At 36.6% G+C, this 13876-nt stretch overlaps 1 protein-coding gene across 1 annotated transcript in view; it reads right to left on the bottom strand.

The window, feature by feature from the left end:
- Window positions 1-13876, bottom strand: part of LOC112570021 (nesprin-1-like) — a 44008-nt gene that overhangs the window by 6994 nt on the left and 23138 nt on the right. Inside the window, exons 18-33 of the mRNA XM_025248201.1 lie at window positions 10688-11329; window positions 8118-8258; window positions 6546-6710; window positions 6027-6209; window positions 5720-5884; window positions 5175-5519; window positions 4604-4837; window positions 4044-4169; window positions 3710-3853; window positions 3169-3489; window positions 2471-2617; window positions 1846-2016; window positions 1438-1665; window positions 1160-1282; window positions 651-772; window positions 352-514 (exon numbers count right to left, since the gene is read on the bottom strand). Coding sequence (XP_025103986.1) covers window positions 352-514; window positions 651-772; window positions 1160-1282; window positions 1438-1665; window positions 1846-2016; window positions 2471-2617; window positions 3169-3489; window positions 3710-3853; window positions 4044-4169; window positions 4604-4837; window positions 5175-5519; window positions 5720-5884; window positions 6027-6209; window positions 6546-6710; window positions 8118-8258; window positions 10688-11329 — 3420 coding nt within the window. The remainder of the gene's footprint in view (window positions 1-351; window positions 515-650; window positions 773-1159; window positions 1283-1437; window positions 1666-1845; window positions 2017-2470; window positions 2618-3168; window positions 3490-3709; window positions 3854-4043; window positions 4170-4603; window positions 4838-5174; window positions 5520-5719; window positions 5885-6026; window positions 6210-6545; window positions 6711-8117; window positions 8259-10687; window positions 11330-13876) is intronic.

Genomic DNA, 13876 nt, shown 5'->3' with positions numbered 1-13876 from the left:
ACAGGTTATCTGTAAAGTTTATAGACTGTACTCTTTAGGAAAAGAAACTTATTTTGGCCCATGTATACTTAATGTCCTTTCCCAATGAACCCTTTTATGATGTTTTCACAGGTCAAAACTGCTAATCATGTGTAAGGAAGTCAAATTTCCGCGGATTTGACACTCAGTCCGTTCCAAATATTTGTTTCACTTCTGTGTTCAGCACATTTACAAAATGTGAACATTAAACAAAACTGTATAAATGTTTGGTTTTGTCTGATTAGAGAAGGAGAAGATGTAATGTGATAACATTCATTAATAAAAAATGACAGATTTAATAATGGACATGAATATCAGACTTCTGCAACTGACCAGAACATGCTCAACTTTGGTGCGGATGTTGCCAATGTTCTGCATATCCTCCTCTGTAAGGTACTGGAGAATGTCTAGCTTTTTGTTGGCTGTAGACATCCACGCCTTGAGCACCATGGCCTCAGTCTCAAAGATTTGCAGCTGTTCCCCAATAGTTTCAGTCCTGTGATAGTAAAATCTTCAAATTATTTTCTTGTCTTTTTTTTAAAAAAAAGTCAGACTTAAAAAAACAAACCTGAATTAACATTTGCTGCACTAGCATGAAAATAATTTTATCAGGTTAGAAGGATAATACCTACTTTTTCAATTCTTGCCCAAGTTGTGCATTGAGCTCCACCCACTTTTCGGCCAGTTCAGTCAATGCTTTCTCTAGAGATGTGCATGCAACACTGTGCAGAATCTGCTTTCCTTTGTCCACAACCTGTAGACAGCAAATAGAAAAAAGATCAAGTGAGTCATATGCAGTGATACTGTTTACTCAAAAGCAATAAATCATGATGGGAACCACATTCACAAGTTTTGTCTATTCCTAGTATGCATGCTTACAGAAAAAACTAAATTGCAAATAGGTAGTATTGCAGTATCACTGCCACATCTGAAATGTTCATCATCTTCATGCCTTCACAAACAGAGCTAAGATTGGTTTGGTGAATAAACCATATTTTTCAGGATAGTGTGGTCTTCCTGATGTGCACAAAACTGTTTTTTCTTAAATATGACCAACAGTTATAAATAGTTTGCAGCTATAGCCTTCAGGAACAAGAACTGTGTATGAACAATAAATATAATAAAATCTACAAGCAATAACCTGAAAGACTGCAGGTCTCTCATCAGTAAGTTGTCCTTGAAGCCTTTTGAACTTAACAAGCTTCTCTTGTATAGTGGCAAGTGAGTCACCAGTTGCAACAGGCTTTGGAATGCTTTCCTCTACCTGAAATCATTGCAAGCAATGCTATCATGGGACAAACAATATATTCTAGAACAATAAAATTTTGCAACAGTTTTAAAATGGTCAACCAAAATTAACAAGCAGTGATAAGCCCTCATCCTCCCACAAGCCCTAAACTAATCATGCAGATGGCTCACCTGCTCAAGGAAATGCCTTAGATGCTGAAGTTTGCTATCTAGTTCAACCCACTGGCGCACAGCCCTGTCCAGACGTTGGCCATGAAGACTAGCTTTGTCAGCCAGCACATGAGTGAGGTTGCTAAGACGTGTGTGCTGCAAGCTGTGAGTTTCCTGTGTGCTGGAGTCACACTGAGCTGCTAGAGAGTCTAACATGGCCTTGTGCACTTCAAGGTCACTAAAAAACTCCTGAAATATTTTACCACAACAAATGACTATAAATGAATCTATAATTTAGGCATAAAGACTATAAAACAAAAATGTGTTAATTTCTCTCCTCACAACCTGCCTCTCCTTCTTAATTGCCCCTTTCCCCTGAGTGATCAAGAAAAAAATTAAGATAATATGGAGATTAAGGGTCTTGCTGACCTTGTGGGCACTCAGCTGCTGTTTGAGATGGGACAGGTCTCTGGCTGAGATAGAGTCAGATCCTAACTTGCCTTCTGCTGTCTCCAAAAAGTAAGCATAGTCTTTCAACATTTTCTCATACTGTTCCTGAACTGACACAGAAAGCAACAGACTCCCCTTCCTCTCTGCTACCTGTGGAAAAAAAAAATGTACTGAAATTACTATCAAAAATTACTTAACTATTTCTACATGATTCAGTTCCACAGCAGAGAATGTCTTCACAGCTACAATGTATTTCGCATACTGTAATGCAAACTGGTTAGTGTTATTAAAATACATCATGCTGTGCATAAAAAAATGAATGTATAAGGGAAGAAACTGTTGACTTCTTCAAGGATTTACTTCAAGAAGCTAGAAAAGTAAGTTAATCAGTTATTTTATTACATTTAATTGAAAGTAGGCAGTGAGTCAGTTGGTCAAAAGCAGTATGTTTGAAACAGTTTCCAGTTACTCAATCTGACATGTTACTTCAACAGTCAAAAATGACAATATAACAGTAAATAATATTTGACATGCACATTCTAATGAAATATTTAACTGTTTGACAATTTATGTTTGTATACACATAGGGTAGTACATATCTTACCTTCCTCTGCAGCTCCAGAAAACTGTTATGAAGTGTGTTCAGATCGGATAGCATAAGGCCCCGGGGATGTCTGGCAGACAGTTCTCTCTCTCTTGCCTTTAACTCACTCAGTTGGTTTTCACATTTTTTCAACTGTGATTCTATTTTCTGTATTTGCAAGGAAATTCCCCCAAACAAAGGATTGAAATATTGTGACATGACAAATCTTACAACTTAGTCCTTTCGTTATAATATTCTTACAATGTCTGATGCAAGTTATCAAATTCAAACAGAATAGTAGCTTATGCTGAAGTTTTGAAAATAGTCCTAGAAGACTGTTGAAACTGACAACAAATTTCATTGCAAAATGTTTCCGAAGAATCAGTTAAATGACAGTTCCAATGATTAATTTATGCTGAAGTCCTAAGTTATCCATAGCTGAGTATATAGTGTGTAAGAGAGAGAAACTGAGTGGTCAAAGAAAGGGAGAACTTTTTTTAAAATTCCTCCTCTGCAAATTTCTGTGCATTACTTACGTTTGTCTGGTAATGTGATGTATAAAGAGTCTGGTCATATGGCAAGAATCTGTGCGATTCTTCCTTCTTCTTATTATTACCATTATTATAATATGTATTTATAGGGGTATTCCATTTTAGAAAAAATATATTAAAGGATAATATACAAGCAGAAACAGCTGTTTCTGTAACAAGAAAACTCACATGTACATCAGAAACAAGAGAGTCCAGATTGGCTGAAGATCCAGTATGTGGCACAACAACAGATGTCTGTAGTTCTTGCATGCTGCTTCGAAGGGATCGCACATCTTCATGGTACTGCTGCCATAGCAACTGTGACTGATGCAGCTCTGTGCTGTGAGCTGCTGCTTGACTTTCTAACATTCCAACCCGTTGTGTAAGACTAGTCAATGATTCCTGTATTAGTCCATGACTCTGAACACTTGTCCCCGATAACAAGGCCTGGGCCTGAGCGCTTAGTGTGACGATCTCACTTTGTAAAGAGCGCAATTCACGTTGCAAAGACTTGAGTGAAACAGAAAGAGAAAAAAAATTACTTTAAAGCAAAATGTGAAAATTTAGCTTCTGATCGTTCTCTAAAGAGATTTTAATATGTATAAGATACCTCTAATCTTGAGAACGTCTTTTTACAAAAGTCATTTTTGTGTGGGGCAAAAAACTTGCTAAAAATTATTCTCAATTATGTTTAAGACCAAAAAAAAAAAAATCAACAAATTTTTTAAACCTCATTCTGCCTGATTTGCTCATGCTCAGACTGGGCTTCTTTGGAGGTGAACACCATCTGCTCAGCAAGATCAAGCCAGGATGAAATTGCACCAAAGGCAGACTGCATTTGCTGCTGGAATGACAAAACTGTATCCAGACGTTGCTGAAAGATCAAAAATAAGCCACCCTCAATGATTCCTCTCTTGATACATTAAAAAAACTTAATGTTCATATAACAAGTTTAAAAATTAAAGATTCAAGTGAATATGACATGTTTATAGCATCATTACAGCAAAGAAAAGTACGCAGAGGTCAGTGAAAAGAAAGACAAAAGCAGTCCCTTCTAAACTCACCTGCTTATCAACCACTTGCACCTGCAGCTGCTGCCAGCACTGAGTCAGCTGCTGCACCAGACCCTGAACTTCCTCCAGCTGTACTGAGGTATCGCCAACACTTTGCCCCAGTGACAGTATTTTGTCCTAATAAGTAGATGCATAGCCAGTTGCTACTAAAACATCATCGCTTAATAATTCTCCCCACTCCCCTATCCATCAACATCATCATTGATATCACATCAATACCACCATCAGCAGATTCATTTAATATTGATTTTGTTTCAATTCACCAGATAGCACAAGGCAGACTTGTACATAAAAGAACTAGTTTAGAGGCAGATGAATTGATGTTAAAACAAAACCTGCCTTATTATAAAGGTGCCTGAGCTGATAATGAATCTTTTCAGATCAAAGAAGGGGTCACCACCACCATCATCCTCCTCCAGTTTAGTGATCTAGCATGTACTATATTATTTGCTAATAAGAAACAAGTTTCAATGATAATAAGAAACTATGTTATTCATTCAACCTATATCCCTTTTAAATACTAGCTTTTAAAGTCTCGATATATATCTTACTCCAGATTTTTTTCTTTGCAAGATGTTCTCAAGTTCCTTAGTCTTTTGAGCCAGTTCTCTCTGCAGCTTCTCCCAGCGAAGATGTAACTCTTCTTCTGACACACTGGAAATTGCTAACTGTCTTGCCTCCGTTGCTGCTGTCCTTTGGAGCTTTTCGAGTCCCTTTTGGCTAGGGGCAGTAACTGAAAGCTGTCTGACTAGCTGTTGATGCTGGCTGAGGTCCGATGCAATTTCCTTTTGGAAAAAGAGTAGCTTGATGAGACTAACAATGTAAAGCTCAGATATTATGGTAATGTGTGTGGGGAAGGGCCTCGGTGTGAATGATAGTGAGGTGCACTTGATGCCTGCTTAAAATTTGTGCTTGTGCACCTTCATGAAGGTGTGGGTGTTAATGTGTAGGTGTTAATGCAAAGCACTTTGAGCCCACCTTCAATGGTTGGGAAAAGATGCTACCCAAATAATAGATTTATTATTAATAAATATTAATTTACAAACTTTATTATATTGTAAGCTGACCATTTAAATGAAAGCCTAGAAAATCCCAAATAATAATATGAAACTCAAAACTGACCTGGTGTAGCTGAAGGTGACCTGGCAAAGTCATGGATCCAGAACTAGGTTCTGAGCTAAGTGTCATCTGCTTTGTATCAGTCATCCACTGTTGAAGTTTTTGCACATTCTTCTCATAGTCCTCCATTTCTCTGCGCCGCTTTTCAGCCTCCCTAATGGAGGAGCGCAGTGCAGTCTCCTTTTCAATTGCAGTGAACTTAAAGTTACCAAGGCTGGACTGAAGGCTGGCAAGGCTGCTGCGTAGCTTCTCTGCTTCTGCTGGCTGCTCCAGCTCACATAGGTTGTCACACTGAACAGCCAGGTCTGAGATCTGCTGAAGGTAAGAGGTGATCTCATCCTGAAGATCCTACAGGAGAAATGCAAGAATTCAAGATAAACAAACCCAACAACTGTGAATGCTCTCTCCCAATGTCAAATTAAGAAGCAGGTATAAAATTCTAACAAAAATCCAAATAATGATTTACATGAAATGTAAGAAAGGCTAATTAACAGATAATGAAGTCAAAATTTTCCCTTTCTTTTTTACAGATAAATAATAATGCTAACTCTGTTATCCTGAAGTTGTTGCTGAAGAGCAGATGGCTCCTCTGTTGGAAGGGCACTGCTGGCATGTGCTATCTTCATCTCTGTCAGCCATTTCTCAAGGTCTGACACACGCTTTTTATATGCTGACAGCGCAATGTCATGTTTATTTCGATGTTTCACAGCATCCTGGAAAAGGTTTAAGTTAACTTGAAATATTTTTACTGCTGAACGCTTTGTAACATAAAACAAGTAGTAAGAGCAAACATGAAATTTGAGCAAAACAACTGTAGCATTAAAAAAAAAAAAATCAGTCTGATGAAATGCTGACCTGAAGCTGTTTGCCTCTTTGGTCAGCCACTGTTTGCAGGCTAGAGAATCTGTCTGACAGCATTTTTAGTGTGGCTTCCATTGCCTTCTGACTCTCTGGATCCGATATCTCCATGATCTGATGGCCTCTTTCTTGCACTCGTACAATGTCCTCTTTAATACTCTCCAATTCGCTTACTCCTTCCTAAAGAGGGGTGTAGTTTTGTTTTTGTTTTCATTAATTTCATATCCACTTAGAGCAAGTTGTAACTCTCAAAATCAACAAATAAAAAAAAAATCTTCACTAATCTTCTTCAGAAAATTGTTGCCGGGCAACAGCAACATTAAAACATTTTTTTATCATCTGTTAGAATTGTTACATCCATTTCTAGTTCTCCATTTGTAATCATTTGCACATCAACTTTCCAATTAAATGTATATGAACAAAATTCTATCTCCTGTTATTCGATACTAATGCATGTGAAAAATTCCTAACGATCTGTATAATACTAATATTTTCAAGGTCTCTCTCAGTACTGACTCTGTACTCCTTCATCTGCATGTTGATGTCGGCTGCACTGGTAGCTGGTGTTCGAGTGAGGTAAATCTGAGCGCGCTCCATCTTGGCATTTAGATCTTGAACAGCCTGCTGGTACTTCTCTTGCTTTTGTAGTGCCATCTGAAGCTCATGCTCCTTGGCTGCAATCTGGACAACATGAACACGCACCTGACTGAGATTACTAATATGTTACTTCATAAAAACTACACTTACTGCTTGATTTCACCTATATACATAGGTAATTATATATAGGGATCCATGTGTGTATGTGCATATGTGTATGCACGTGCATGAGGGTGAGAGTGTGCACAATTCGCATGTCCCTGTAGATGAACTTTAATGTACAGTTGTTTTAAACATTAAAACCAAGAGAATTCTATAGGAGAATATGAAGCTACTGATAAGCATTTACTAAGAATCTTTAATCAAAAGCTGCTTGCTATAGACAGCTCTCCACATACATTCCACTGTAGTTTCTACTGCCTGTATAAAATCTGCTAAGTTTTTAAATTAGCTGATAACTTTGTAACAATATTTTGCAATTATTTCTCCAGCTTCTTACTAACATTTGTACAATACTATTGAGAGTATTTTGTACAGCAAAACTCACACTTCTAATACATAAAAACAGAATTCACACTTAAAATAATCATTATGTTTAGTTATTCTTGTTTCCATTTCTATTTTCTATTACTAATAATTTGGTCCTAATGATAAGGAAACAAAATATAGAAAAAGAAACTTGAATAATTAATATTTGGTAGTGGCTTTGTAAAAGTTACCAGTTTATTTATTTAACCCTCTTAGCACGGCATAAAAATATAATTACGTAATAAAACAATGGTCTATAACTTAAGATGTTGAAGATGTCAAAAGGTTAATGGTTGTTTTGTATTTTGCTGCTCTGAGGTAAACATTAGACCAAGAAACCTATAAATTTTTGGAAAGAAGAAAACTCAAACTTTGCAATAAAAGCAATGAAAATTGCTGATTTTCACTCTGGTGATAGCAATAATCCAAGCCCTGTCATGCTCTGCCAGCAAAGCCATGATCGTAGCCCATCATGCTAAAAGGGTTAAGTGCTCAAAAGAAAGCTGAACATAGAATACCAGATTTAAAAGGCAAAACGCTGGCATCTTTCTACGAGATTAAATATTCCAATAAATTACAGATATGTATGAGAAAGACAAACTTGAGGTCAGAAGTGAGAAAAGGCAGAGTACCAGAACAATCAAATTTAATAAAGCAAACAATAGAGTGACTCATCAATAAAGTCAATCTTAATCTCTTTTGAAAGTAGTTTGTACAATGCTGTTTAGGTTTAGCTCACAGACAATTACAGGAACATATGACAGATGCAAGCTACATCAGAAAATCATAAACATGAATCAGAATCAGGAACAGAAATTTCCCATTCTGACTTTTCTCACAAGTTTCCAATCATGAAAATATAAAAGACGTACTAAAAAAATATTATACAGAAACAAAAATGATCTGATAAATACTCAAATGTTCATTAATTCATTTATTATGTTTTTATTCTCACTAAATCACCTGTTTTTGAAGGGAGTTCCATGTGATATTTATTTGTGCTGTGTCCGGAGATGAACCTAAAGGAAGTCCCAAAGGTTCAGCTCTCTGTCCAAAGGAAGCACTTCTCGCTCTGGGTTCTGTTGACTGCATGATTTCTCCTTCCTACAAAAAAAAACTTTAATCAAACACACACCGCACAAAAAATCTGAAAGAAAAGGGAACAGTTGAGAAGACACAAAAGTCAAGAAAGACAGCAGAAATGCTGCATTCACTGACCATTGACTATTACTGCTTGCACACTTTTTCCTAAAGATTTATAGGATACCATGTTCCATTCTCAACACTACATAGAGTCTGAGAGATTAAAGTGGCAGTCAAAAACAAACAAAAGCTCAATCGGTGACTTTGCCCTTAACACATGCAACCAAGCTGTAAATAATAAGGGATGGGGACCCAGATTAAATAAAGGTACCTGTCAAAGGCCACAGGATTAAAAAAAAAAGACTAGACTAGATACAACTACAAAGTTTTTAAGTGCAATTGTTATAATTAAAATAGGAATGTATATAATGACAAATGAGTTAAAAGTTCATATTTCGTTTTTGAATATAAAAGGCTTAAGTGCAGATGATAGAAATAAAAGCATATCTTAAAAAAACCAAAAAAAAACAAACAAAAAAACCAAACAAATTACAAACTGTTGTCAATCAAAAATGTCACACAGCAATTTCTACTATGAAGCTCTAACCAATCAAACATATTTTTGCTGGTACAGATGGAATATTTTCAATGTGAACATGAGAAAGAATTTACTTTCCAACAGAAACACCCAGATAATGGATTAATGTTCAACTGCAGAGTTTATGAAAAAGTGTGTGTGTGTGCGCGCATATATATATAAGCGGATATATATATAAAATGCACAAAACTGAGAAAGAATTCACACACACTAACCAAGAAAAAAAAATAGAGCACTATGCAGCAATACACCAAAATTGCACCATAAAAAGCAGCCTAAGAAAATGAAAAATGAAAGAAATATGAAGATGAAAAACTAGGATTTCATAAACAACTGTGACAAACAGATTGAGACATTCCTGACTAAACACAACTTAAGCATGTTGCTGTGACAAGCACCGATGACAAGGGAAAATCAGTTCAGTACTATACCCCCAAGTAACTGCCAATAAACTGTCATGTCAAAGGTTTGTTACAACAAACTGTACCAAGCATGCTTGCTACACTGAATTAAACTAAGTTGCAGCTAGTTAAAAAAGCCCTTTACCATTTCTTCTTATCTGTTGTGCATGCCATTATATGTGTGGGTAATTTCACTGTTCCTCTGATGCATATGTTGAAACTTATCCACCTGTATCTAGAAGATCTAAACTGCTAGCATTGTCATAAATTGCATTCAGAAGATTGAAAATTCTAAATGGGACACTACAAATTCTAGGTTACAAAGAAACAACAACGTTGGCGCTTGCTTGGGGATGCTTGGCAATGGCCAAACCAATGTTACAAGCTTTTCCCAAGCTTGGCCCAAGATTGGCCGAATCTTGTGTGTTTGCTGGGAACCTCATCACTGAAAGTGCAGTTGCAATGGACCAATGAATCAAATGAGGACTTTAAGAACTGTATGGCACCACGGACCTTAGAAAGGTTTAGAAAGATAAGAAATCTCACAGGCTGAAAGCCTGCAAGTACTTAAAGAATAAAGACATTATCAGCAGTATTTATGGGGAACATAGCAACCAGAAAATAGGAAGGTGGGGGTGGAATGGCAATAATTAGCAATGATCTCAAAAGATATGGGAATAAAGCAGTGACCCAATGCATATTGTACATCTAAATGATTTTCTGAGGACTTCATTTTGAAAACACTTTTTAACTTTAGTCCAAGCACTTCATTATAGCTAGGTGAAAAGGGTTACTGCCTGGCGATAAATACAATATCAGAAGCCAACACAATTTGTTTCCTTTTTCTGCACATTTCTGTCCAAAATATAACAGCTGTGGCATGCAAATGATCTACTAGTGCTACTATTACATACCGCTAAATTCCTACACATTAAGGCTGTGAATGCTGAATGAGAGAGGAATGCAGTAGTGTTAGTAAATTAGCAGATTAGTAAATAGCACTTAAACAGATATGTATGAAGACTGATAGAAAGAATTGAATGAATGCATGCAGTGTAAAAACCCAGAAATCCAGCTGTGACTCATAGCTTAAATGCAATCACACGTTAGTAGCAGTTGAAGCAGAAGCATGGCACACTTCCACCACCCACCAGTTTACTGGCCTCTCCCAGGTATACGCCACCTCCACCAGCACCTACAAGCACAGCACCAGACCCTCGTCCACGGCCAAAGGTGGACTGGAGTGCTGGAGAAAGGGATTGCATTTGTGGGGGCTGATACAGCTTGCGGCCTTTGTCAGGTGAATAAGAAAAAGAGCGACGTCCTGTGCCTGGAGTGTGGACACTAGTGGACCAAGCTCTTTTCTCTCTGCGAGGTGTGGAGGTTGTAGCCGAATCATCCTGCTTTGACAGTAATCTAGGAATGTCAGTTGTTAATCTGGGTATGGTTACCTGACCAAAATGGCTGCTTCTGCCATCACTTTTGGCTCCAAGGTAGGCTTTCTTGCCAAGAGGAAAACTTGAAATATCTGAATCAGAGGCACTTTTGAAGCTATATGATTCTGCTGAGCCTGACAATCCTTGCCAGGTCAAGACACCACTAGCTGGGTTTTTCACATCTGTAGATAATTTACTACTAGCCACTGTGGGTTGAAATGCTAAACTCTTCATCTGGCTTTTTTCAGTGATTGGTTTAAAGTGTACTGCTTCAAAAGTCACAGAAGATGCATCACCAGGGCTTCTGCCAGAAACAGCTAATGGCTTCTGGCTGAGCACAGATGAGGAGTATTCAGTCATAACTGTTAATGATGGACTAGTTTGCTGTGACTGAGATGAGCTTGTAAAACCATCAAGAGCACTATCAAAACTAGCACTGTCAATGGTGTGAGAAGCCGAGGAAACAGGGGCACTCTGAACATCAATGCCTACATCCAAACTTGCAGATGACCCCCACTTGCGGTAGATCATTTCTGGCAGGTAGCGCTTGCGGTCCACACATGTGCTTGCTTGAGCGACTCGCAGGGATAGCTGGCGGCTCTTTTCATTTATCTCACTAATTTTGGCTTGGTAGGTCTTAATCTGGGAAGCTAGACTCTGAAATTAAGCATCTCAGGTAAGCCAACATGCTTGCATGCAATGTTCAGATGTACAATGCCTACATGAGACCAGACTCAAATGGTTCTCATTATGACTAGCATCTTAAAAACTTCACATTACAAGCTTCCTAGTGCTTTGAACTGGGGAAAAAAATGTGCTTTTAATTAGCTATGATTTACACCTGTACAAGGTATCTTAAGTATGTTGCTGTATAATACAAACAACATATATATATACAATAAATTACAATATCATGACTACATCTATGTTCGCTTTTGATTTTGTTTCAACATATCATAGGAAACCAGGGTACATATACAATATTAGTGCTACTCATATTGAGAACCAGCAATCAAATTATTGAATTTACTGTATTCACTCTGTCACCATGCAAATTATATACTGACACAACACCTTACATGCAAGCTGAAAAGGGGAAAGGAAAAGGTATACATCCTCAAAAATCACCACAAAAATGTTTTCCTACTCTCAGCAAGCAATTCCAAGTTCATGTCTAATAAAAGTGAAACATTTAACAATCTGAACATAGATTCTTATAAGTCAAAGGGATTATCAGATAATAATGACATGAAAATGAAAGCTATTAAAAATCACCCATTTTGTTCAGCATGAGCTACAAATTTTAAAATAATTTCAAATTTAATGTTTTAAATAAAACAGCACATGATTATACACTCTAAAGATCTGAGATGCAATAAATGTTTTATAAGCATAACACTTCTGACACAAAAATATACCAGTCTATTGTGCACTCTGTCAAGATTTCGTCAGTAGTTTTTTTTGTAAATAATAATTTCCAAAATGAGATGCTCATGCCACCATCATGGGCTACCCACAAATTGCTGAATGTAACATATCCCAAAAGCCTCAAGGCTTTTGAGCTTCTGACTAGCACAACACACAAAAACCGTTTGCCAAACACACAAAAGTTAATCTGAACTGTGCACAGCAAAACTCACACAATCAGCATCACCTGTTATTTTAGTAGGAAAACAGTACACACAGACGCTAAAGAAAGATTAGTAAACTATCCTATGGAACAAAGAAAGTTAGTAGCAGAATAAATATATGATTAATAGGAGAACCAAAAGAGAAGTAAGGTTCAGTCTCTTTGGTCTGGTATAGATTTATCCGTACAATACAGCACAAAGGGCCAAAATCAACACACTCTAATATTAGTTTTCTAGCTTAATAATAAGGCACAGCAGCCACTTGATTCTATCAACTTGACATTTAAAGAACAAAAATCAGCAACATATGCCCAGTTTTAACAATTAGTTATCTGAATTTATATTTAATAAAAATACTATCTGCAATTTTTTTGGTTTCGAAAAATGGAAGTTATAAACCATTATCTTGACTGATTATGGAAATACTGCCTGAATGCAAGAATTATGTAAAAAATTTAAACAATGGTACAAGTTCCCATATTACAAAGGAATATCTCAGAATATGCTACTGCATATATATAAACCTGACAAAAATATAAAATGACAAAAGAAAAGGTATGATGAATAGCTAAATTAAACCAACATTGAAAAAAAAAAAAAAACTATTGGCAGAACAGAAAAACCAGAAATTGTTACAAAAGCAAAGCAACACCTTCAGCACAGCATGCCAACGTTTTAATGAAAGACAAGATCACTGAAGCATTTAATAATTTTATAAGAAAACTTCTTGAAAATAGTTACGCAATAAATCATGTAATTTTATAGACCAAATAACAAGAAAGATAAGAAGGAAGAAAAAGTTCACCTTGTCTTTAACCCTGACTACATATGTTCATACACTTTGATTTATTTGATTACAATATGTGGAAGATAAAGGAAAAAGAAAGTGAGGCTACAAACTGATTAGTGTGTGTGAAAGAGAGAAACTGCTTACAAAAAGACAGGTGTATTTATATATATATATTTTCTGTATTATAGATGTAACTTTGCTATACAGGTTTATGTAACACGGAAGACTAAATTTTGAATATCTCAGTAACCTTTGGAGGGTGAAAGAATAAAGAACCTTGAATGTTGAAAAAACAATCAATAATCTAAAGGGGAGCTGAGAATCCATCTTATCAATATTCTGCAGGTAACTGAATGAGTGTCTGAGGTTACAAACCCACAAATACACATAAGCTTTCGCTCTCTCTTTTGCTCTTCAAAGCATGCAAGATTTTCTTATCCAGATTAAGCAATAACTGACACTATTAATCAAAATGGGACCACATTTAACAAAAACTTCTGTCAGTTCTCCCCTATGTTTAGAAATTTCCAAGTCCAAGGAATGCTTTGACTCAGCACCAATAGGTTCAAGGACACAAGAAAGTACATACATATTGAGCCAAGATTTGATATTAGTTGCTGTTGCACTTTACATATACAGTACTACAAAACAGATGGAAGAAGCAAAGAATACTGTTAAACAGAGCAAAACAGGTGAATAAGAAATCACACAACCAATAGCGTTAGCGGCAATGTGTGAATTTTGATGTGATGCAGTCCACCTCAGATCAGCGCTGCTATATTC

The sequence above is a fragment of the Pomacea canaliculata genome, linkage group LG8 (genome assembly GCF_003073045.1).
Source record: "Pomacea canaliculata isolate SZHN2017 linkage group LG8, ASM307304v1, whole genome shotgun sequence".
NCBI classification, from domain to species: domain Eukaryota; kingdom Metazoa; phylum Mollusca; class Gastropoda; order Architaenioglossa; family Ampullariidae; genus Pomacea; species Pomacea canaliculata.
The sequence above is the reverse complement of the archived record's forward strand: the minus strand, read 5'-3'. Positions and strand labels throughout refer to the sequence as shown.